This window comes from Emydura macquarii, unplaced genomic scaffold, assembly GCF_026122565.2.
Source record: "Emydura macquarii macquarii isolate MOO-44397 ecotype Brisbane River unplaced genomic scaffold, CSIRO-AGI_Emac_v2 contig_2994, whole genome shotgun sequence".
NCBI lineage: Eukaryota > Metazoa > Chordata > Testudines > Chelidae > Emydura > Emydura macquarii.
This window is the reverse complement of record NW_027133131.1, coordinates 4,338,968-4,364,972: the sequence shown is the minus strand read 5'-3', so window position 1 is coordinate 4,364,972 and position 26,005 is coordinate 4,338,968. Positions and strand designations below refer to the sequence as shown.

At 53.5% G+C, this 26,005-nt stretch overlaps 1 protein-coding gene across 1 annotated transcript; it reads left to right on the top strand.

Moving 5' to 3' along the window:
* Positions 1–11,943: 11,943 nt before the first annotated feature.
* KRT8 (keratin 8) lies at positions 11,944–24,093 on the top strand. The gene is made up of 9 exons (XM_067529923.1): positions 11,944–12,356; positions 15,695–15,903; positions 16,837–16,897; positions 16,989–17,084; positions 17,432–17,596; positions 18,932–19,057; positions 20,191–20,411; positions 21,858–21,913; positions 22,787–24,093. The coding sequence occupies exons 1-9, from the start codon at positions 12,021–12,023 to the stop codon at positions 22,975–22,977; spliced, it is 1,461 nt and encodes a 486-aa protein (XP_067386024.1). The 5' UTR covers positions 11,944–12,020; the 3' UTR covers positions 22,978–24,093.
* Positions 24,094–26,005: the final 1,912 nt, after the last annotated feature.

Genomic DNA, 26,005 nt, shown 5'->3' with positions numbered 1-26,005 from the left:
TGGGAGCAATGGGGTGAAAATAAATCACTCTCTCACTGAATGCAAGGGGAATAATTTGTCACTTGTCTGCCACAAACCACAGGCACCTTTTGAAACGGACAAACAAAGAGCCGAGCAAAGGACCTGAGAGAAAAAGGCCTGAGAAAAAGCCTCTTCATTTAGCCCAAGGATCTAAGTGTTACCTTAAAATAAAACGTAGCTTGTTGCATGCAGCCCCTGTGACCGTAGGAACCAGGTGTCTTGCCGTCTGTAAGGTATTTATCCTCTTGCCACCCCTGAAAAGTAGGGCACTGCTATTATGCCCATTGTACAGACGGAGAACCGAGGCACAGAGATGAGAAGGACCAGATCTTACTCAGTGGGAGTTAGGTGCATAAATATGTGTGAAGCTCTGGCTCTAAATCATCTGTCCAAAGTCACAGAGGAGGTCAACAGCCAAGCAGGGAATTGAACTTGGGTTTCCAAAGTCCCAGGCTAGCACCTGAAGAACTCCCTATTTAGAGTTCAGAGAAGACAAAGCCCCGCAGAAGAGACTGCGGGATGATACCATGCACCGACCTACTCTTTCACCTCTGCTCCATCCAAATACCCATTGCCTAGAACAGCTGGGCGGCTTGGTGGTAATATAACACTGATTGTTTGGCCTACGTCTAGCACGGTCCCAGTTTCACGTCCATCTGCTGTGTCCTCTCTTGGAGGACGGACTCAGAAATCGGACAGGTCTTTCCCCCCAGGATCCCACAAAGGCCGTGTTACAGTCTTTCCATGTGCCTCTTTGCTTCCTTTCATGCAATAAATCACCCTTGCCTTTTGACTGCTTAGAAGGAAACTCCCCTGGACTTTCTCGCTTCACTCCCTTCCTAAGGGGGAATCATTTGCATTCTGGCCCTGCTGTGCTCTTTCTTTTGCAAAGGGGCGTCCAGCTCTGGGGAGCAGCTTGCAGTTGCAGGGGGTAGAACGAATTCATATGATTTGTATTTCCGTCGTGCTTCTGAGCCATCGTCCTGGACGCAGTGAGGCTTAGGACAGAGCTGTGTTTAGGTCGGCCAGATCGTTTTCGAACATGGTTGTGGGCCCTGCCCATGCGACCGTGATAAAGAGGTAAACCTCGCAGCCTCAGACGTTGTCAATCATTCCAAAACCAGACCACAGTGCAGCAAGTCACGGTAGAGAAGCACGATCTTGCCCCGGGATGCAGGCAGCTGGATTTTCCTGGTGCATAGCCCTGGCCTAAATCAGGAGTAAGCTGACTGACGTTAATAGAGATTAATAAAACCGGGCCAAGTGAGATCAGAATCAGGCCTGGGACTATCGTGCGCCTGATTCTCCTTGTGCCTCGTGCCGTCATTGACACCTGTGCGAGACAGGCGTAAAAGGTGACCCATTTGCACAGGTGCCTCCAAGGCAGTGGGGAGTCAGCCTCGTGGAATGACTTCCATGAAGCTGATCTGCCGTCTTCTCATGTCAGGAGAGATCTTGGAACGGACACACCGCACGGGAAGAATAGGATGGGGATCTGGAATCTGCACGCACCCAAAGCCCCTGGCTTGAAGGGCTTCGAGTATCTGACACTGGGCTGGCGATCTTTGCGTCGCTGAGCCAGCAGCCTCCTGGTGTGCTCCCCATTTGAATTTAGAGCGGCAGGGTTGGTGTTCTGCCGAGGCGTTTATCTGCCCCATGTCAGCCAGGGCACCTTGCAAACATGAAAGGATTCAGGTTTACTATGCTGCCGTCCGGATTTATACCTTATGAGCCACTAGGCACGGCATCTTCAGCGGCCCCCCCCGACCTTTGTGTTTTCCGTGACGACAATGGGGGGAGAGGGGCTGGGGGGACCGACTCGGCCAGCTCCGGGCAGGGGGAATATGCTTACCCCTGTGTTCTGCCTTCTGGCCTGGCCGGAGGGGGATGGGGGGAGAGCATCAGGGAGAAGAAGAGGAGCAGGGGGCTGGGCCAGAGTTCTGGGACTCGTGCAGGGCCTGCAGATTGGCCGGGGCCCCTGGGCACGGGCCCTATTGGCCCATGCGGTGATCCGCCACTCGTTAGGCGCCCCTAAAACGCCAGCGCCCCTAGGCACGTGCCTACGGTGCTTAACTGGAAATCCAGCCCTGGCCACAATGCGTTAAAAGCTTATCGCTTCTTAGCTGACTTGCTCCAGGCCACCTAGGGAGCCGGGAATAGCATGCAAATCTCCAGGGTCGCATTTCTTAACCGCAAGACGGTCTTTCCTGGTTATCATGCCCGTGGCGGTAGAACTCAAGAGACCTTTTTGCTGCGGGGTCCCTTCTTCTCCTGATTCCTTTGGTCCCACCTACGGGCTTTCAGGCCCCCAGGGCGGGACGCCTTCGAGCTGTGGAATGCCTCTTCCTAAGCACTGTCCAGTGGGTGGTCTTACGGGAGTCAAGAGCTGCTTGACGTTAAGCCTGGGCGTAAGTGTTTGCCTGGCTTGACCGGGGTCTCCTGGATCCAGCCCCTCCCCGGTTGAGTCAGCAGGCAAGTTTCCACCCCAGGGGTGAGCATGTGAAACGCCTCTGAAATCAACGAAGCCGAGAATACCAGAGCTAAGATAAGGCCCTTTCCAAGGCCTTGGTGGCGGCACCGGGATTTGCAGCCTCCCTCTGTAAAACCCAGCTCCACCCATTGCAAATAAAGCCCTGGGAGATATGACCCTGTCCCAAAAGACTGCAGGGAAAGCTGCCAGCATTTAACTGCTTTACGGGACCTGCCTTTGGCTTTAAAAAGGGGCCTGGGGCTGGCCCACGCCTTGCTGGGTTCTCTTTAGAAATAACTCCAGGGCACGAATAGTGCTTCTGAGACCCACTGAACCAGAACCCTTAAGCAGATGAACGGAGCCAAAGATAAACCCTCGGTCACCCCTAGACTTGGCTGCAGCTGAAGGGAAGAGGCCCAGGACGCCAAGGCACTAATTAGCTGTTGCCCTAGCAACCGGGGTGGGGTTGCAGAGGCGTGTGATAAGGGAAGGAAGTGGCTTTGCTCACCTGGAGCTTTTATGGCTCCTTCTTTTACTACGGTAAGGTGCAAGCACTGGTGGATAGGCACCTATCCCGAATTCCCCACTCCCCTCTCTGCACCAAATCAATACACAGGGGCATCCTGCCTTCAGTTACTCTGCAGAATAGCATCAGCCAGGTGAGTTAAAGAGCGAGACAGACACAGAAGCAGGGCTGGAAGGCCACGTCGGTAAACGTCTGTTTCCATTGATAATAATTGAAGTTCACAGCTAGGCAACACACAGCTCAGCATTTGCTTTCAGGCTATTTGCTTTGCGTATTTTGACACGGGCGGTTGACGATTTGGGTTTTGACGGTTACAAAGCGTTAACGTTTCGAATCGTAACACGACCCGTCATTAAATAATGACTCTCAGGCCCCCTCCAGGGTCTGACTCCCCCCGCCCCATAATTTCCTGTGACTGTTAACATTTAAATTGACCAAAAATGGGGGAGGGGATGCGTAAAACCCATAAGTTTGTGCAACTGTGAACGATTTCATTGATAAACATTTAAAAAATGCTTCAAAATAAACATTGATTGAAATTCTGCACATTAAACAAAATTGAGTTCTGCCAAGCCTAAGTAAAAGTAGCTAGTTACCTGGCTAGCTGGATTAGACAGTGGGAATGGACAGGTAGATGGTTATAGACAGAAGATGAGTAGGAATAGATGGAGGGGTGTGAATGGGGCTAGACATATGTGGGGATGGACAGATAGCTGTGGGTGAAGAGGGATAGACAGAGGAAAAGCCCTTTAATACAGCACGATCCCACTCTAAGGACCTGAAATGTTAGTTCCTTTTATCCTTTCTCTTTTATGACAACTGGATTCCCCTGTGAGCTGGGGAGGGCAGCGAGGTCTAGTGACTAGCACCTGGCACTTGGATTCAGGAGATCCGGGTTCTATTCCTGGACTCTGCCACTGATTTGCCGTGTGACTTTAGGCAAATCACTTCTTTCCTCTACACCCAGGGGAATGTGGTCTCTGGGGTCCATTCAATCCTGGCCTTGCTGCTGGCAAAGTTGCCGGTGACAGCAATGGTTTGGAAGTTGGCCTGTCATGGGGGGGAATGAACTAAGATATGCTAAACTCATTGCATCAATGGGCAGCATTCCTTGCTTTCTAAAAGGGGCTGGAGGGAGTTGTATTGACCTAGGGCTACGTCTACACTAGAATCGCTACAGCGGCGCAGTGGTACCGATGTAGCTCTATGCTGATGGGATGAGAGCTCTCTCCATAGCTGGCACTTAGGTTGGTGTAACTTACGTCGCTCTGGGGGAGGTGGCGTTTCCTCCCCCCTCAGCAATGAGAGTTATACCAAGGTAAGCGCTAGTGTGTACAAGCCCCTAGTTCCATTAGCCTTTAAGGGACCCATGGGTTAAGGGTTGGATCTGTGTGTAGGGAGTCACTGCTTGTTGCGGGATCCCAACCTTTTCTAGCCAGGGCTCTTTTGTTCTAAGAATTAGTCTGGGCCTGAATCTCAGCACCTGGGTCCAGATCTCAGATGTCACCGAGCCCTCGGGCATCCCGATCTATTCCTCACTGTTGAGCCAGGTCCTTCTCAGGGTGCCTTGGAGCCAGTACACTGACCTGCCTTCCTCTTGCTGAGTTTGCATCAGTTTCAGAGCAGGGAGAGGGCCCCTGGAGCCCAGGTCATAGCTCCTCTGGCTCCTCTTCAGACCACAGCAGGCCTGGGAAGGGGAGCAAACTGAACCCCCGCCCCCGTGGCATTTTTGGCGGGGGAGGAGTTGCTCCTGAGTCTGGCCAGATTCCAGCTCTTCCAGTTAATTGCATTCTTGCAACACACTTGGTGTGCATTGTTAAAAGGTTGCTATGGGTCAACTCCAGAGGTGGCCGCACTGCAACGCTGGGCAAAACGATTCCAATATGCAGTAGGTAATGGGTGTTGTTAGTGCTGTTAGCTACAGCGTGGCAAGACCATGCCCTGGGACACCTGGGTTCTATTCCCAGCTCTGCTGGGTGTCCATAGGTGAGTCCCTTCCTCCGGGCCTCAGTTTCCCCATCTAGGGATAACAATACCCACTGTCTGTGCATAGAGCTGTGGGATCTGTGGATGAGAAAGGCTAGGGGTTATTAATAAAGTGCTTTGGGATCTGTGCAGGTGGGAGGTGTCAGACCAGCCGTATCCTTCCACCCTCTGTCCATGCTGCTGTTTGCTCAGCATTACAATGCGGTCAGAGAGAGATTCTGCAGGCCCTGTGATCTCCGCCAGCTGCACACACCTGCCCAGCTAGCCTGGTGTAGCTCCCTTTGTGTCTGTAATTCCAAACTCCTTTGTTCTTTGTTTCACCAACAAACTGAACAGCGCCATAAAAGGGAAGAGGGACCCGTCAGACCGGTCCCACCCCGTTCTCGGTGCACCCAGCCTGGCCCTGCTCCACTCCCTCCCTCCAGTATCTCAGCAGGAGTGAAATATTTGTCAGCTGCAAATTCTTTCCTGATAAGAAAGGAGGGGTAGGGTGGGAGGGGATCCCTATAACAAAACCTCTTCCTCCACCTTTGGCGAGGCATCTTTTTTGAGGTGGGCGAGGAGGGGAAGCAGGCAGGGCTTCTTCCCCGGGAGACTTCAGCGCTGTGTAACTCCTGCTGCTGCTTTCCTACCCTGAGACCTGCGGGTCCCATGGGGGCAGACCCGCACATGGCTCCGCATGCAGGATCAGGCGCTCCAAAGTGCCCCGCACCCCAGCAGCTGCCCTTGAGAGCAATCGAGAATCCACACTGCGATGAGAACAATGGACCATCCCCACCCACACCCCACTTGTTCTCAGTCTGTCGGTCTATTATCAGGCTGTCTGTCTATCCGTCAGTCCATCTATCTGTTCGTCCATCTAGCCCCGCCTTGCAATAACAAACACTCTCCCGAGATTGATCTTTATCCCTCACTTGCTCCAGGCTCAGTTCCCCGCCCTCCTCCAGGGCCTGCCAAATCCAGGGCAATACACAAGCCAGGCCCATCAAAGTCCATGGAAGCATTAGACTTTTACCCTCCAAGCGGTTTGGAGCTGGGGAGGTGGGGAGGTGCTTTGGGGCCGGGGGATCCACCTGGCCCATGGCGCTGGAGCTGTGTTGTTTGTAGAATGAGGCTACTAGGGAGAACCCCAGGACAATGCAGTCTCTGTATCATCTCATCTGCTGAGGTCCATAAACCCAGATCCGGGAGACGCATGCGAATAAACAGCCTGGTCTAAATGCCAACAGTTGGGGTGACTCAAGCCTCTGGCACTGGGTGTGGCAACCCACCTTGTTGACCTGTGGCTGGGAAGTGCCTGGGATGGCTCAGGAGTGGAGCCAGCCTTCTCTTGCATGCTTTGACGCTGACAGCAAACAGGGCTTGGACCTTAAGGGTACGTCTAAACTGCAGTAAAAGACCTGCCATGTGGCTGGCGTGGGCCGGGTCAGCTTGTAGCCAAGGATTTCTCCAGCTTTACCGTCCCTGTGTGTACTCCTGGGCTGGGAATCAGAACTGGTTCTAGGCACCCGTTATTGGGGGGTATATTGGAGGCCAGTGGGTAATTTTGGACCCCCCTGGAGGTCGCTGTTTACAAAACAACCTTCCAGGAGCCCAGGGGCTAGTTAGGCCCCTGGAAACTCTTGGATTTTTAGAGTTTAAAAAAAAAAAAAATTTTGGCTCCTGGGCCAGTATTTTGCCGTGATTTATAATTTATACCAAAGACGAAGATTCTCCAATTTGTGGCTGTTCCACGGCTTAACAGCCGATCACTTGGTACACATTCTGGCCTTTCTGACAATAATTTGCGGCCCCTGGAAGATTGTTTGGGGGGGGTGCAAATGTCCCATTTGCCCCCCCGGTAATGCTGGACCAGCTGCGGATACAGCCAGGCAACCTCATTCTAATATAACTTCACTGACTGTTGCTTTTTGGGAGGCGGGGAGGGAGAACTGAGACTATAAACCATGAGGCTACAGATTGCCCTTTGGAGACCTTTATTACAAGGTGAAGATTGATGGGTAGATGTGCATGGGGATAGATAGATAGATTAGATAAGTCTCCTCCAATACAATCCAGAGACCTGGACACAGGGCCTCCACATGGGGGGTGGGAAAGGGTACAGTTTATCGGGGCCTGGAGGCCCTGGGGGGCCCGGCCCAGGGTGCAACCCCCATTACCATGAGGAAAAAATGTTTCACAGCTCATGAGATTGTATGTCTGGGCTGAGGGATTGTGTGTGGGAGGGGGCCCGTGTTACAAAAATTACGCTTGGGTCCTGCCTGGACATAAGTCACCAGCTTTTTTCTCCAGCTGGACTTTCCACGTGCAATTTGAAAGAAGATCATTTCCTGCCAGGCGCGCAAACGCAGATGCCTCCGTTGCTGCCTCTGAGGCCCGGGTTACACGAGCGCTTATGCCAGCAAAAACTTTTGTCGCTCAGGGATGTGAAACCCACCCCCGCTGCCCACAAGCGACATAAGTTTCGCCGGCATAAGCGCTCGCGTGGAAGCGCCGTGTGGGCCGGAGATGTTCTCCGCCGACGCAACTACCGCCGCTCGCTTAGAGGGTTTTATGGTGACGGCGGGAAAGCTCCCTTCTGCCGACATCATGCGTCTACACACACGTTTATGCCAGCAAAATTTATGTCGCTCGGGGGGCTGTGGTTTTTTCACGCCCCTGAGTGACAACTGTTTTGCCGGCATAAGTTCTAGCGTGGACAAGGCCTCAGTGTTCGTGTAGACAAGGGCCTTAGAAGAAAGGGGAAAAGCCCTGCCTGGAGGTGCCTCTCCCTCGCTTTCCCAGCCCCCGCCCGGCACAGTCCAGCCCTCAGGAGCCTGCCTCATTTATGCTTCCACTATCTAGGATCTAATCCTGATGCTCACTCGCTGCCAAGAACCATCCAACCTGCTGGGCGCAGTTTAACGAGCAGGGAGCTGGGTGGAGAGGCCCCGCCCTATGCGTAGTGAAATCCAGTGCTAGGGTCTGTGTGTGTGTGTGGGAGATGGGGGAAGTGACCTTCTCCCAGAGCATCAGGCAGCACATGGCAGCCGGTGGACCAATGCTCATAGCAAGTGCTTGGGGCCGGTTTTGACCCTACGCTACGCTCTGTGCCGGCTAATGGGTTTGGGTTGGGGTGGGGTGGAACGCCGGGAAGCATGTGAGCCCACCTCAAGGATGAGTAAACCAGTGGCTGATTTATGAAGGCTTCTTGGATCTAATGATCTAGACCGAAGACTGGGAACGGACCTGCTGGATGGGGCCATAGATGTAAGGAGCACCTGGCATGCATTCCTCAAATTTGGCAGCTCGCACCCCTCGCCTGCTGTGGGCACAGCCCCTGAGCCTGGATCCACAGACCCAAGGGTCTTAACTCTTTACCAGGCCATCGCTCGAAGCTCGAATAATCTAACCGGGCAAGTGCCCCGCCCTTTCCTTTAGCCCATTTGTCCATATGGGTTAATCTCCTGATGAGCCACCAAGCCCATCAGCATCCGTGAGCCAGAGGCAGGACCTGGTCGCTCATCAGAGTTCAGGAACCTGCCCCCGAGGGCGCATGTGTGGGGGACCGGGGCTGGAGAAGGATCTCCAAAATCCCAGGGGGGGAAGGGGAAGGCTGGGGGAATAGAGGGACTCTCCAGACCCAAGGTTCATCTAGTCCAGTATCCTGTCTCAGATATGGGTAGATGGAAAATTTCCGACCGGCTGCATGCCTCAGAGGAAGGTGCAAGAACCCGGCAATGCAGATGTAGGATAATTCATCCCCCTCATAGAGCTTTCATCCTTAATGCTCAGATCAACTTATTCCTTGAAGCCAGGGCCCCCACATGGGGACAGGAGGGGAGAAAGGGTACACTTTACCAGGGCCTGGAGGTCTTGGGGGGCCTGGCCTAGGCTGCAACCCCCATTATGTGTGTGGGAGGGGGCCCATGTTACAAGTTTGTATTGGGCCTGAAAAAATTATGCTTGGGCCCTGCTAGAAGGACAGGATTTAACATCCCTTCCTTTTTATAATTGGCCATTCTATGCCTCTTCCTCCCCGGCTGGCTGGACCTGGAGGGCGATGGACACTCACTCCGACTTCCTGGGAAGGGCATCTTTTTCCCCACTGAGGACAGTTCACGTTGCGAGAGGATCGAACTTTCTCAGCATGACTCCCCCATCGTCTCCTTGGGCTTTACAGGTGGACGGCCCCCTGCAAACGTCCCTCCGGGAGAGGCGTCGCAGCTCCGTCGTGCAAACTCAGAGATGCTCAGACAGAGCCTCGCGAGCGGCCAGTGGCTCTTTCATGCGTCGCCTGCAGTTCCTTGCAGCCCAGGGTATTAAAACCTGTGATTGAATTATTAAGCCTTCGAAGTTATTAACCAATCAGGACACTTTTGCAATGTTATTAACCAATTGGAGTTGATAAAATAATTATACTTGGTCAGTTAATTCGCTGTGAGAATAATATATGAAGTATTTTCCCTGCCATACAGTTTAACTATGAATATATAGTACCACAGTGAATGAAACAACGGATGCACACGCCTATGGCTCTTTTGGGTAAGGTTGATCGCTAATTTGGCTCCTGAACCACTAAGTTCTGAGTATCATTGTGCTAAGAACAAGCCTTGCCCACTGGCGTTGCTGGGATTTCACTGCATCTACGATGAACTGCTACGATCCTGGATATTCTTGTAATCTGTTTTTTATTATTGCCTTCCAGAAATCGTGCAATTTCAGAGACTTTAAGGCCAGAAGGGACCAATCGTGATCATCTAGTCGGACCTCCTGCACATCACCGGCCATGGAACCTCGCCCTCCTACTCCTGTAATGGGCGTGGCTGAGTTACTGAAGTCCTCAAATCTTGATGTAAGGACTTCACAGTACAGAGAATCCCCCCTTTACATGAATTCAAACCAGCCAGTGACCCATGCCCCATACTGCAGAGGAAGGTGAAAAACTCCCAGGGTCTCTGCCAATCTGCCCTGGGGGAAAATTCCTTCCATCCCAACCCCAAATATGTCAATCGCTTAGACCCTGAGCGTGTAGGTGAGGCCCACTCTGCCCTCACCCCTTTCATTTTACATGTGTTTGGATGAATTTACCCAACTTTGCTGGCATAAACCAGCCAGCATGTTGGAAAATGCCATCCCAGCTCCCGGGCCCAAGCATAATTTTTTGGGGCCCAGTACAAACTTGTAACACGGGCCCCCTCCCAAACACGTACCACAATCCCTCATCCCATACATACAATCTCATGAGCCATGAAAATGTTTTTCCTCATGGTAATGGGGGTTGCAGCCTGGGCCAGGCCCCCCAAGGCCTCTGGGCCCCAGTAAAGTGTAGCCTCCCCCCCCCATGTGGGGGCCCTGCCCAGTTCTTCCCTCATACAGGCTATACCATTGCTTATCAGTTCTCACTACAGCCGGTTGGGACTTTTCCAATGAAATGTTTTTTCATTGGAAAATGCGGATTCATCCAACCCAGAGCTTTGAATGGGTAAAGGCTGGGTTTTGATCAATTTCTTACCTTGAAACATTTTGAAGAAAAAAGGTTCGAAATACTCGTGTTTTGGCATTTTCCAAACAAACAATTCAGGTTGTCTGTTTTGGAGTGACTTGCCATTTTGCCATGTCAGAGAAGTAGAGTGATTTCGCAAGCCAGAAACCTGGTTTGGGTTAATGGAAAAGTTTCGATAATTCGGAAAAGTCTCAGTTGACCCAAACCGATTATTTTTTTCAAATTTTTGATTCATGGCAATTCTCAATATTTGGACTTTTGCTTCTGAATTGCAGATGAGAAATTTTTTTCCAAATCTCATAAATTCGGATGAGACGGGAAAACTTTTCCCCACCCTGCCCCAGTCCTGACCTGCAGCCCCCACGTTTTTCCAGTCCAGGATCCCCCAGATCTGCCGGTAACCCCCAGTGCTGGCTTGCAGCACCTCTGCCCGTCCAGCCATGCATAAGAGCTTGCACAGCTCTGCAAATGCACTTCCATCCTGCATTGTCTGTTATGCTGTGTCCATGCATGGACATTTTTGTGGCCATTCCCCATGGTTCCTACCACTGGTGGATATTTACCTTTTTACCCCCTTGGAGCTAGTCTGTGTGTGACAGCATCTACCCTACGGTGTATAGTCTACACTAATGCTCCCAGAATTGCATTTATTGGTGGACCTGTAGTGGTGGGGGGGATCGTAGCATAAATTCCCTGTTGCACAGTCACCCTGAATCTCATGTGAGAAAGGATCTCAGACCTCAGGCACCTGCCATAGCAAAACACCTTATTGTCTATCTCGCCTCTGCTTTTTCCTTTTCCTTTTCGGAGATAAAATGAGCCTCAACTCATGTGGCTTTGGCGTCTTCCCTAATGAAGAACAAGGTTCTGGTCTCTCTTTCGCTTAGGGTGACCACCTAACAAGTGTGAAAAATCGGGATCGGGGTAGGGGATAATAGACCCCTCTATAAGAAAAAGCCCCAAATATCAGGACTGTCCCTATAAAATCAGGACATCTGGTCACCTTAGTTTCGCTGCTGTATACCCAGAATAACTCCAGCAAAGCCAATGGGTTTACCCCAGTATAACAGAGACCAGGAACTGGCCTGATATTTGCATTTCTTGCTCTCTCTGGGTGGATCCTGGGCGTGTTCATGCGGCTGCTGCCCCCTTCTGGTACTTTTGCAGGATGTTCCTGCAAACACAACAGCCAGGGGATGGAAATGACCAGCCTCAGAGCTTCTTGGAGCTGGCACAGTGCATTAGGATCATCCCTTTCTGGCTTTGAAAGAGTTAACTAGGTGCGGCCGCAGAGGGGAAGGGGGAGGGAAGGAAGCAGGTGCTGTCCTTGCTCTGTTGTAGCCCCGCCCCTTCAGTGTTCTGCAGCCAGTCAGTGGGCCAGACCTCTGGTCCCCGCCCCCTAATGCATTGTATATAACTCTGCACACACCCCACACAGCTCCCAGTCCCAGCCTCCTAGAGCCCTGCCTTCAGCTTCTGTGCTCGCCCAACCCAACCAGTGCTTCCTGTCCTCCTCCACCGGCCTCTCCAAAATGTCTGTCAACATAACCAAAAAAACCTACAGGAGCAGTTCCTCTGCTGCCCCTCGCTCCTTCAGCAGCCGTTCCTATACGGCTGGCCCCGTGGGCAGCACCAGGATCAGCTCGTCCTACTCCAGCTACGGTGGCAGCAGGTTCGGAGGAGGTAGGGGACAGTCCGTGGGCTATGGGGCAGCGGGCTTCGGGGGCGGCATCACTGCCGTCAATGTCAACCAGAGCCTGCTGACGCCACTCAACCTGGAGATCGACCCCAGCATCCAGCATGTGCGGACGCAGGAGAAGGAGCAAATCAAGACCCTCAACAACAAATTCGCCTCCTTCATCGACAAGGTGAGTCCTGGCACTGGCGGGGGGGATGAAGCTGGCTATCCACAGAGCCAGGTTGGCAGGGTGAGAAGTGGGTGTGTTCTCCTGGGGGATGGGTAGAAGTAAACCAGATTTGCCCTGTTGCCGTAACACTCGTAGGCTGGGAAATAGATGGTCGGGATTCTGCTCCCAGTTACGCCCTGTTGGCTCAAGTGGGGTGTGGCGACGTGTGCGGCACACGTCTAGGGGGTAACGTCTTTCCGCCAGGCAGCAAATGAGGGGCGCAACGGCCTGCCCACCCACATCCCTGCAATAATGGCGGGGAATAGGAACAGTTCTGTAGCGAGATCAGACCCTCCTGGGCCACTCCTGAGCCAAAGGCTCCTCCTACAGGTGTATGAGAACGTGGAGGAAAATTTCCTCGGCTTGTCTGAGTTACAAAGGTTTTCCACATTGCACCGCCTGGGCGGTTGATAAAGGCCCTCTCCCTGTGACGGGGCAGTGGAGTGGAGCTAAGGGTGTAAAGGTTCCCAGTAGTTTGACTGGGACATCTGCCAATACCGGCTCCCATGCAGCCATCAAAGCGGAGGGACCGGAGAGCAGCTTCAGAGCAAAAGGGGAAGTTGCCTGCACACGGGGGGAATGTGCCACCTTGCAAAAGGGCTGATGCTAAAGGATGGGGCTGGGGGGGGCACCAGGGTAGGAGTCTCCATGGCTCTCAAGGGGAGCTGCTGGGTGCTGCGGTCTCAATGTAGCTAAAAGTTCCCCAAAGTGGGGAGGGGGAGTTTAGGAGCCGAAGCTTGGTGCCTGGTTTTCAGAAGGGGCCAGGCACCCTGCAGGAAGTCGGCACCTCTGAAAGTTAGGCCCCGGGGGATCTGAAAATGGAGGCATCCATAATCTTGGGGCCTAAAATACAGACAGCTGGGGAAATTCCTGAGCTAGAGGAGTTGGGATGAGGGAACCCAGTAGGTCTTTCCCATCCCCATCCTGCGATCTTAGCCTGCAAAGAGATGTCTCCCATTTCCTGCCACCTGCTCCCACGGTCCCCTGCACGCAGAGAAGCTGCCTCAAGATTTTCTCCCTCCTTCGATATTTCCCAGGATCTGGTGCACGGCAGCGGCAGAGTGGTCCCCACCGCCCAGGGATACCAGTCCCTGTCCAAATTCCTGCTCTCTGGCCTGGCACATTTTTGTACTGAAGCCCAGCTTAAAGGGGATGGACATTGACCTTCCCCATCTTGCCCCACAGGCAGCCTGCGTCGGGACTTTGGCTTTGGCTTCAGAGGCTGGTGCCTTGGCAGTAGGACAGCTGGATTCCTTCTGTCCCGGTCCAGCATGATGCTTAGAAATCTGGGTTACACATACACAGGCTCCGGCTGCCAGCTGGAGGAAATCCTTAACTAAAGGCAATGTAACAATCTCACCAGAAAGCTTCTCCCACCCCGCCCATCATCGCTGTCCTGGGCAACTGTGTCAACTGAGTGAGAGGTGTTTGGATTTAAACAAGCAAGTTTTATTGCTTCTTAGCGAATGTTTACATGTTTCTTATCTAAGGCTGGGCCACTGGGAGGAACAGCTGCCTCTCCCTACCTCGGCCCTTCAGGAGTCCAAGGGTCTTTGCCACTCCTTTGGCTCCAGGCCAATTACAAATCCTCTTGTGCCCTCTAGCCCAGATCGTGCAGGGTTGCAGAGAGCTCCAGGTTGCAGCCGTTCCTCTGTGTGCATGTGTGTATAGCGGCCACCTGGTGATCTGTTGCACACAGGGGGCAATCCAGAGTAACTCCCTTGCAATTGGTTTTTCTCCCTCTTACTCCACCAGCTTCAGAGGCATTGCTCCTGGTTTCCACCAGCGTGGCTTGGGGCGACCAGATAGTGTGACAAATCAGGACGGAGGGGCTGGGGTAATAGGCACCTATATAAGACAAAGCCCCGAATATTGGGACTGTCCCTATAAAATCAGGACATCTGGTCACCCCGAGGACTGCATCCTAACTTTAACTTAGCCACATGTTAAATGGGACAGCTTTTTGCAAGTACTCAGCGTCCATTGTTCTCAGAGGGTGCCAAAAGCTTTGGAAAGTCAGGGCACATACTACAGGCCCCCACCCATGCCAATCACAGAGGGGATCAGTTATGCCAGCCCTATTTAAGCTGGTTTGACGCTTTAGCTCAGGCTGTAGCCCCACTTGTGTTTAGCTGTGGAGGTCTCTGGTTCAATCCCTTGTGTGGTAACTAAGATAGCAGCCGTCACACCTACGCAAAGGAAACCCCTTTGTGGTGGAAGGGCATTACCTCAGGCTCAATCCAGAATGACTCCACTTACTTTGCTGGGCCTGTTTTGCATTTACACTAAGGCTCCTTCACACCCCCACCAGTAGGGCCTGTGAGTGCAGTGCTGTGGTGTGTGGCAAACAGGAAGTGTGACCCTTGGGCCCTATATAATGCAGTGCATGGGCCCGAAGCCGGGTGTGCGCTGATGGGGTGAGCTCCAGTAACCGACCAGATCGGGATGCACTGGGCTGGCTGCCTCTGTTGGGAGTTTGCGTTGATGTAACAGTCTCTGTGCAGCTGTCTGTAATACAGAAAAGGCCTGACGTTCCCAGCATTTTTGATCATTTTAACATCACTTTTCAAGAAAATAAATACTAAGGGCCAAATCCTTTCCCTTCGTTACATCAGCGTCAATCCAGACTGACTCCACTTATTTCATTGGGCCTATTTCTCATTGACACCAAGTCTGCTTTACTCCCCTAGAATAGGGAAAATGGGCCTTAGTATAAACAGGAATCAGACACAATTTATCTAGGGCCAGACTCCGCTCTCTGTTATACCGGTGTAAATCCAGAGTCACTCCACTGATGTTAATGGAGTGACTCTGGATTTACTGTACGAGAGCAGAATTGGGCCCAGAAGGAGAAATCCCTCCTCCTGAGACCTGGGTTCATCTCCCATTGAATTAAACAGTGCACACATCCCCAGGCAGAATCAGTTCCTCTGGTCCTGAGTCCTTAGACAAGGGTAACTCTATTGCCTCAGCAGGGGCGCCACGTTGAGTTTATACGAGTGGAGGTGGAAGCAGAATCAGGTTTGGTGCAGTTACTTTAGGCCTGGTGGTCTTCTCACACCTGATTCACACCAGGGGATTCCCCGGGGGGCTCCGCTGACTGCAGTGGACGTAGTCCTGATTTACCCGGGTGAGAGAGGGGCCTAGTGTGAGGGTTGCCGGGGATGTCAGCAGCATGAGTGGGAAGAAGCCATCGGTGCCCAACCGGCTCTAGCTACCCCGGCCGGAGATTCCAACTTCTCCCATTGATGGCTACTGAGCTGCAGCTGTAATCGGCCAGGCTCTCTTCCCTCCGCCAGGTCCGCTTCCTGGAGCAGCAGAACAAGATGCTGGAGACCAAGTGGGAACTCCTGCAGAACCAGAAGGCCACCCGCAGCAACATGAACAGCATGTTCGAGGCCTACATCAACAACCTGCGCAGGCAGCTGGACGGTCTGGGCCAGGAGAAGCTCAGGCTGGAGGCTGAGCTGGGCAACATGCAGGGCCTGGTGGAGGACTTCAAGAATAAGTGAGTCCAGAGGAAGCTGGAGGAGGAGGGACTTTCCCCTTCCCTCCAAAGGGTGGGGAGAAATCCCAGGTACAGCAAGGCCTGGGATTGCAGCCCAGTGTTCCAGCACAAGGAGGCGCTCAAAGGATGTGGAGAAGTTGGAGAGAGTCCAGCGGAGGGCAACAAAAATGACGAGGGGGCTGGAGCACAAAACTTGTGAGGAGAGGCTGAGGGAACTAGGCTTGTTTAGTCTGCAGAAGAGAAGAATGAGGGGGGATTTGCTAGCAGCCTTTAACTACCTGAAAGGGGGGTCCAGGGAGGATGGAGCTAGGCTGTTCTCAGTGGTGGCAGACGACAGAACAAGGAGCAATGATCTCAAGTTGCAGTGGGGAAGGTTTAGGTTGGATATTAGGAAAACATTTTTCCCTAGGCGGGTGGTGAAGCACTGCAATGGGTTACCTAGGGAGGTGGTGGAGTCTCCATCTTTAGAGGTTTTTAAGCTGCGGCTTGACAAAGCCCTGGCTGGGATGATATAGCTGAGGTTGGTCCTGCTCTGAGCAGGGGTTGGACTAGACACCTCCTGAGGTCCCTGCCAACTCTATGATTCTCTGCATCTGTTACCAGCCCGCTGCTTCCTTCAGGGCACTCACTGGCTCAACACCATCCGACTTGGGTGCTCCTGGCTTCCCTGCAAAAGACCTTCCCCCAGGGGAAGCGGGGGAGGGTAGTTCTCAGCTGCTCATGTAGGGGGATGGGCTGCACAACCCCACCCCACCGAGGCAATGAACGCATCCTGTCCTTTTGCCTTCCCAGGTCTGAAAGGCCATTGGTGGGTGGGTCTCCCCGCCCCGCTGGCATCCCCTAGATGGCTTTCTGCGCCCCCTGTTTCCTAGCCACTTGTCCCAGCCCTGCTGCAGACCTGACAGTTTCCCCTTCCCTCCCCCCACCCTGCAGGTACGAGGATGAAATCAACCACCGCACGGAGAAGGAGAACGAATTTGTCCTGCTCAAGAAGGTGAGTCCGCACTTGCTCCTGCGCTTGGCTCGGCACCGCGGGCAGAGAGGGCCGGGGCGTCTCTAACAGGGTCCGTGCTCTGTTCCCGTAGGACGTGGACGAGGCCTACATGAACAAGGTGGAGCTGGAGTCCCGGCTGGATAGCCTGACTGACGAGATCAACTTCCTCAGGCAACTGAATGATGAGGTCGGTGATGTCTCCCTTTGACTGGCCCTTTAAATTCCTTTCTGACCTGCAGGGGGAAGCCCATTGAATAACAGTGAGTTCCTGCAAAGACAAGTGTCTTCCTGCAGGAGACAAGGGGTTTTTAAAGGGACGGGACTGTTTGCACATACAGTGCCTGCCCCCCCCCCAGGATAGCCCGGCCATTAACCTCCCCTTCCTCCAGCAGTGTGGGAACTTGAAATATGGTAACCCTAGTCTGGGAAAGGAGCCAACTGCAAGGCATTGGGAAAGCCGGTGGGCACACCGAGTTCTCCATGCTCTGCGGCGACAGATGATGCTTATGTCCCCCCTTTCCCCTGCCCACCCAGGAGCTGCGCGAGCTGCAGGCCCAGATCTCGGACACCTCTGTGGTCCTGACCATCGACAACAACCGCAAGCTGGACCTGGACGGCATCATTGCGGAGGTCAAAGCGCAGTATGAGGAGATGGCCAACAGGAGCCGGGCGGAGGCCGAGAACATGTATAAGACCAAGGTGAGGTGCCCGCCTGTCCCCAGAGCGGCTGGTGAGGCAGCCGGCCTTGTCTCGGAGACCCCGAGGCCGCTTGCTGTCCTTGACCAGGGCAGGTCAGGGCGTGTGGCATTGCCCGTGGGGACATCTGCTAGGTGGCAGCTGTTCCCCTCCAGCTGGTACTTATACATTAATCCCCCCCCTCCGCCCCAATTATCATAGAAGAAGAGCATCACCCAAGCTTCAACGCATTTATCCTCCCCCCATCCCTGGGAGGCAAGGCAGGGCTGTCATCCCTCCTCCCTGGATGGAGAACTGAAGCACAGAGGGGCTGAGTGACAAGCCAGGAATTGGACCCAGGTCTCCCAAGTCAGCGCCCCACCCACTGGACCATGCGTCCCATCCCTTTGATTGCCCCAGGTGGAAGCTGCTCTGCAGCGTCAATCTCCGTCCCGCAAATGCTCCTCTGTTGGGTACAGTGGCACTTGGCTAAGGGCGAGTTTTAGGGCAAGCAGGACCTACGAGTGCTGCCCCCACGCCATCCTTACTTGCCACACCCTCTGGCAGTCCAGGCTGGGGCTCCCACATAGCTCGTCCTGCATTCCAGTCCAGACCAGGAGCACCCCATCGCTTGTCCTGTCCTGAGCGCTCAGTTGCACCCCCCCCGATCCACTCAACATTCGGTATCCGTGCTGTTCCGCCCCAGCGTCTCCCACGCGGCTGTCTTTAATCCTGCGGGGGTTTGGTAATGTGCACGCTCAGACTTTGCCCGGAGAGATTCCACCTTGGTTCCTCCAGCCCCGGAAGCTTTCCAGCTGCTCGGACGACACCCTTAGCTGCAGAACTGCTGGCACTTTGCATAGCATTAGCCACGACGCTTTCTAAACAGCAATGTTACGTGGCTTTCATTCTGATTTCTTTATGGCTTCCCTCCCCCACACATGGAATTTATTCCAGTCTTGCAAAATCCTACTTCCCCCCAGTGAGAAGGATGCGAATGAAGGAGAGGTGAAATGCCACCTTTCTCTTCATTTGCCGTTTGAGCCTGGCCTGGTGAATTTTCATGGCAAATTTGCAAGGCTGATTAAAGCTGTTACAAATGGAGCTTTCCAGAGCAGGGACAATTGTGACGGGACACCCGCTTTCCTGTACATCCTGCAGCTTCCCTCGTGGTAAAGAGCCAGGATTGAACTGTCATGATTATAAAAGGGAGGCCGCTGAACACAGACAAAACTTGTGAGTCCGTCCAGCTCCCCTGGGCTGCCAGCTTTCATCGCACAGGGTCTGGCCAGGACCGCATGGAAGGGGGACAGCTGACTGCACTGTTCTCAGTTCCCCATCTCTCTTCTTCCTGCGCAGTACGAGGAGATCCAGACGGTGGCGGGGCAGCACGGGGACCAACTCCGGAACACCAAGACCGAACTGAATGAGCTCAACAGGATGGTCCACCGGCTGCAGTCGGAGATCGATGCTCTGAAAGGCCAGGTCAGAGAAACAACCGCTGACTTCTCCTGAACTGCACCCCACCCTCGGCCCCGCCTTCTGCAGTTATTTGGGGCATGGTACAGTGGCGTACCATGGGTTTCCGGTGCCCGGGGGCCAAGCCTGCATTTGCGTCCCCCCGCCTCACATGCCCCCCTCTTCCCTCCCCTCCCGGCACAGGACAGGAGGGGTCCCGACGCCGCCTCCAGCTGCCCCAGGGTGGGAGGGTCTGTACCTTACCCGCTGCATGGTGCCCGCCTCTCCCACTCCAGTCCCGCAACTCAGCGCTGGCTCGGATGGGGGCGGCTCTTTATGATGGGTGGGGGGGAACGCTGGAGGAGCCAGTGGCCCCCATCCCTTGTGTGTCGTGAAGGGCCAACGCCTGGGGTCCTGGCCCACACCCCCCCTCGGTTCACCTGTGACCTGGGGAAAGGATTCCCTCTTACACGCATAGCTTGGTTTATAACTGCAGCTCTGATGCACCAGAGCCCCATTCACTAGCATAGATGGGAAATTCACCAGGTCCCTCTAACTGCTCGAAAGCCTGGGGCAGCACACCCATGGTTTGAGGGCATGGGTAATGTCTTGTCTCTGGGCCTGTTCTTTTGCTGGTCTAATTAAAGCAGCACCCAGAAGTCGAACTGCCTCTGGCTGTTTACCCCAGCTGATGATCTGGATTTCTCTCTCTTTAATCCCACCGATTTCTTGCGCTCTCTCTGTGTAGTCAATTTCTCCCTCTACATAGTTTCTTTCGCAGCCTGCTTCCCTTTCATCCTGAGGGATTTTCACTGCCATCTCCCCAGCACCCTTTGTACCATGGGAGAAAGCAAAATCTGAACAGGCGGCAAGAGCTCAGGGCCGGTCTATATTTTCCATCTGATGGTGCAAACTCCCAGGGCAGACGCACTGCCAGGGGTGCAGAGGAGGGCTTGGGCCCGCATAGCTTTTCCTGGTTTGACATGGCAGCAAACTGCCCAGCTGCAAGCCTCCGCTTCGCCTCATTGCAGTCCCGCTACACTGGGAGTTTGCACTGGTGCAGCAGCATCAGAGCTGCACCCTCTTTCTTGGAGAATGATGCTGGGAGAGGCCCTCGTTCTCAGGGAAACCATTTAATGCTTTACACCCCCCCCCCCCAGCGTGCCCACTTGGAGGCAGCCATTACTGAGGCCGAAGAGCGCGGCGAGCTGGCCATCAAAGACGCCAGCGCCAAGCTGGCCGAGCTGGAGGCTGCCCTGAATAGAGCCAAGCAGGACATGGCGCACCAGCTGCGGGAGTACCAGGAGCTGATGAACGTCAAGCTGGCCCTGGATATCGAGATCGCCACCTACAGGAAGCTGCTGGAAGGAGAGGAGAGCAGGTGGGTGCGGGAGGCAGGCATCGGGCGTTGTGATTGGATGACTCCTCCCCCCGCCCCGGCGGGAGGACCAATGAGAGAGCTGAGGACAATAGGGGACCAGCCCAGGTGCTGGAAATTAGCGCCCATGTGTGTGTGTGGGGGGGTCTTTCTCCGAGCAAGGTCTGCAGATTAACCCTTCGCGTCTGGTCTTGTCGAGGCACTCGGCGAGCAGGCAGGATGCACTGGTTGTGCCAGCTGTCCTCAGAGCATCCTCAGTTGCGCCCCACAGTGCAAACTGGACTGATGGACCTTAACTTATGGGCCCGGTTTAAACAGGTTGTTTGGAAATGTGGATCAGGTTGGCCACATGGCGTAAGACCTTTGAGCCTGCGTGGGGTCCCGGAGGGGCCGCCGGCCCGTTGACACTGCACATCCACCATCACTTAGAGCCTCAGACCTCAGTTTTTTCAGGGTGACTCCCGCGAATAATCCTGTCATTGATTCACAGGCAAATGGAGCTTAGTTATGTGGGGGGGGCGGGCCCGGCCCGTTAACGGTGGGCGCCGAGTGGCATCCCGCCACCACGGCGGGGTACGGCCGTCGCACGTCCGTCTGCCCCGCCCATCCATTCGTGCGACTGTCTCACGGGCGTCTCGCTGATGGCTACGGTCTCCGCACGCCGGCGTGGAGTCAGCCCCGCTGCGGCGTGTCAGGCTGGAGTGTCGGCGGCTGCGCGAGGACAGGGGTGAAGGCGCTTGGGGCAGGGGGTGCTGAGTCGCAGAGTCAATGGGGCACAGAGTGGCTGGGATGTAACTCGGCTCCCCGCAGCCAGTCAGCATTGCGCAGCCGGTACTGTGCAATCGGAGACGCTGCAGGGGCAGCGTTGCCTAATGTGGGGATTCTCAAACCCTTGCCATGCAGTGATCCACTTTCCCACACCGGGATACCCTCCCCAATCCCACTTAGCAATATGGATAGGGAAGGGGGGGTCATGATCCCCTGACATCTGCAGCACAGCCCCCAGCTTGAGACCCCCTGGCCTAGCATTTAACACAAGGGGTCAGGAACTCCTGGGGTCTAGCCCTGCCTTTGTTGCTGACTCACTGGACCGCCTCAGCTGGGTCATTTAACCTCTCAGGGGCTGATCAGATCCTCTCCGCCTAGGATTTCACTCTTCTAACTTTCCAGCAGACCACCAATGGTCTGAAGTTCTCAGAGGCAGCCAGGATAGAACACAGACCCATCTGCTTCAAAAGTAACAGGCCCTTATCAAGCTAAAGGAGAATCTCTGCTGTTAGCCCTACTGGGTCTATGACACACAGATGAGCTGTTCTAACGCCACGCTGGCAGGGGCTTACCCATACCACGCAGCACTAATTTGGTCCCTCTCTGCGTCCCGTCCCCGTTCGACACGTCCCTGGCCAGTTTGGGCATGGATAACTCATGCCATTCTCTTCTGTTTGGCAGGCTGGACTCCGGGATGCAAAACCTGAGTATTCAGACCAAGACGACTGCCTACTCTGGTAAATGCTTTTCATTTGGGGGTGGGGGCTGGAAATGGGGGGCAGCGCTCAGAGCTGGGGCAGAAGGCCCCACATGGCAGAGCTGGACTCTGCTAGTCAGTGGGAGTTTGACGCATGCAGGGAAAGCAGAACAACAGAGCCAGAGTCTTGGTGTGTGGATTGGAGAGGAAAAATTGGCTCCTTACAACTCACTGAGGGCCCTGATTCTCTGACTTCACTGGATGCTGAGGGCGCTCAGCACCTGGCAGAACTGGGCCTGATCCACCTTCCCACATGTCCCATTGTCGCTCCGTCTTACCTTAACGGAATCAGATGTTTTGGGGAGTGGTTCTTCTCTCTGCAATGAAGGGGCTAAGGGGGAGAAAGACAGAACGTGCCTAGGACCCAGCAGTGGGATGGTTTCTGGTGCCAGGGGCTTCTTTTTCCAAGGCTGAGTTCCTTGCCCTAGAAGACGAGGGAGGGAACCGCCGCAGGGTTAGCTGATGGACGGGAATGACGTCCTCTCCCGCTCTTATAACGGGACTGTTGCTAGACCCATCCTGCCCACGCTCTCTCTGCCCAAGGGGCCATCAGGGTAGCGATTCCGGACCACCTGTGGCCCTCACTCCATCCCATTGACTGAGGTGGCAGCCCGTAGCCAAATCTAGCATTTCGCATGCTGTGCGGCGTGTTTTTCCCCTGGGTGTTGAGAGGCAGCTCTTCTCTCCTACAGCTGCGCAGCTCTGGGCCCAGTTTTGGAGCAGAAATCAAGCTCTGTCGCCTTCCAGGGTCAGGCATTGGCCATCCCGGTGGTTAGCACTGCCCTGGGTCGGGGAGGCACCTGCACATCCTGCGTGGTCTTAGTGGTCCTCTGTCTCCTCTCCTCTTCTCCAGGTGGGCTTGGCAGCGGATACAGTGGCTATGGGGGAGGATACGGCAGCTCGTACTCGAGCGGCGGCTACTCCTTGAATTCCCCCCCCTTGGAGAGCTCGGCTCACACCAAGACAAGGGCTGTCGTGATTAAGAAAATCGAGACCAGGGATGGGAAACTGGTGTCTGAGACCTCAGATGTCCTGTCCAACTGAGCAACCGGCGGATGAGCCTCCACAGCTTAAAGTGCCTTAAGAGATGAGTCTTTCCTGATCAGCTGGGCCGCGAGGACTCTGGGGGCGACTGGGACCAGGCCAGGAACCCAGGATCCCCCACCCCGAGCCCAGCAAATTCTCTTGTGATGATAGATGAGTCGGCCGATGCCCCAGAAGTTTCCCCTGCCTGCCCCTCTCCTCCTTGGATGCTGAGAATCCACTTGTTAGAGTCCAGATGTCCAGGTTTCCATCCTTTGGTCCTTTTCATTTTCCCCTTGCTGTGCCATCCAGTTCTCTCTCAGCTTCGAGGGCTGGCTCAGGCCTGGACCAAGCATTTCAATCAGTGTTGCCCAGAGCTGCCGAGCTGCCTTCCCGCAGAGACACAGAGTCACAAATGCACCCTGTGGTGAGGTCCACGTGTGGTGCCGCCAGAATGCCGGCAACCTGGCATCATGACATTCCAGCCTGGCTGCCTGGGACGGGGGCCCAAACCAATCCCCCCAGGTGTGAAACACCCCACCCCCCGGTCTCTGAGGTTGTTGGAAAATGGGGTCTTGATTGCTACAAAAGACCCCATCTCTTATGGCAACATGATGTCAGGACCGTAACCCTCCGTCCACGGCTTTGTGGCTCTCTTCTTTGCTATATGACACAAGATCTCCTCCTTTCTTTGGGTGGCTGGGAGGGAGGAAAAGATTGTGTATGCTTGTCTTCCCCCTCCCATCCCCAGCTACTTGGGGGAGGCAAAGTGTGGGGGAAGTTATCAGTTCTGTTCCCAGTGGGTCAGCATGCAGGGCTTCTCTGCGGCTTGGGCATCACTGGTTCAGTGCTTTGCCAGCAAATCTTTTTGATGGTGGAACTAAAGCATTGAGGCCAACTCTGTGAAATGTGTGTGATTCTTCCTGTCTCTCCCCCCCTCCCCTCCACACACAACCTCCCTGTGTGCAGGGCGGGGTGCTGACTGTAAATGACACTATCTCTATTCTCTCCTTCTTCTGCGGTACAATGTTCAGTTGATAGAGATTGAAGCTGTGTTGGCCTCTTTTTCTCTCATTTCCCTCCCCACGGAGGGTTATACCTTTTCAGTTCTCTCAATAAAGCTGTTACTAATAACAATGGTGTCTGGCTTGTTTCCTGCACTAAGTTTTGCAGAGAGATTCTGCGTTTTGTTCGCCCAATGGCACCGGATCAATCCTTCCCTTCCTTCCACCTGCCTAGGATAAGAGCGAAGGGAGGGCACTAAACATTTTTCTGATTCTTTGAAACTGAAAATTGCTGTGCGGAACGCATCAATATTAACACATTTTTCATTTAGAAACAAACCGAGGAAAGTTTTGAAAAAGCTTTGAAAAGGGTGGGACCTTTTGTTTTGGGGTTTGAAATGGTTCTTCCATTTGAAATTGTAGTTTATGTTAGTTTTCTTTTTTTTTAAGAAGGCCACAATCAAAGCAAAACATTTCAACTGACCTGAACTGAACAGTTTTTCAGATTACCGGATCACGAACATTTTCAAGATTTTGACTTTTTGTCCCAGTTCATGATGGGGAAATTTTTTGAACTCTTGAAAACCTCATGGAACAGGAAACCTGTTTTACATTTCCAGCTCTAGTTACAACTATTATTAGTTGCATTGCAGTTGTGCCTAGTTGTTCCAGTCATAGATCAGGTCCCCATTGTGCTAGGTGCTGTACAAACCCAGAAAAAAAGATGTCCCTTGAAACTAAATTACAAACCAAGACTGTAGCTGGTTGGAAAATGTTTTTTCTTCCTGTCAAAATTCTTCACTGGACCATTTTTTGGATTTTATTGAAAAACTGAAAACCCAGAAAATGAATGTTTTTTTGGCAACCCCAAACCAAAAAAATCCTGGCTTAAAACAACCCCCCAAAATTTTTTTTTTCAAGAAAATGTCATTGAAATAGGACGTTACCTATGGAACTTTCTGTTGTGTTGAAAAAGCAATTTTTCAACAGAAAGTATTTGGAACAAAAATTTTCAGTCCACTTTAAGCAAGACATTGGTTTCAAACCCTCTTCTCCTGGACAAAAAGTTGTGGGAACTCCAGAGCCAGATCTAGTCCTGAGAACGCTATCAAGCAGAGAGAGCAAGAAACAGTTTCATAGAGTTAAAGGCCAAATTGGACTATTGGAACATCTGGTCTGACTCCTGTATATCACAGGCCATTCATTTTCACCTGGAGTCCCGTATATTAAGCTCGAAGACTGTAGTTACCCTAACCATTCCAGTCCTCAGAAGACCACTGTGTGTCACAGGCAGAGAACAGGAGAGACCAAGGAGTCACCAGTGCCCAAGCGCCCAGTAATGGTAGGGAATTGATCAGGCGAGACACACCCACATGTTCCCAGCAGGTGAACCATGCCCTATGCTGCAGAGGAAGGTGAATCTCTGCAAGGTCCCTGCCAATCTGACCTGGGGAAATTCCTTCCTGACCCCAAATCTAGCCATCCGTTGGACTCTGAGACCGTGAGCCCAACCCATCAGGCAGGCATATAGAAAGAGGATTCTCTGTATGACCTCAGAGAACTGGGCCGCCCTCTCTGGTGTCCTGTCTGGCTATGGCAGATCTTTGATGCTTCAGAGGAAGGGGAACCCCCCGCCCCCGCAGAATACATCTAGCCAATTATGCATCAGGGGAAAAAAATCCTTCCTGACCTCTGCAGATCACCTACTGAAGCCCTCAAGTGCGTATCTTAATAGAGAGGTAGAATAGCTATGAGGAGGATGTTGAGGGCAGTGCAGGCAATCCTGTTCTCCAGGGCCCAGGAAGGAAGGAAATGACCAGGGAGGCCTGCAAATCCGCAGACTCCAGAGTTCAGACCTGGCTTGAATATGTTACGGGGGATTTGCTGTGAATCAGGCCGTAGGTGAAAGCTGGGCCTGGGGCGGGTTGGACTCCACTCTTTCCCTTGTCAGTTGGCAAAAAGGCATATTGAAAACCAAAGGCTCTTTGCCGAGTCACAGTTCTTGCAGTAAGTGGTTAAGGATCCATTGCATATCAGGTTCACTA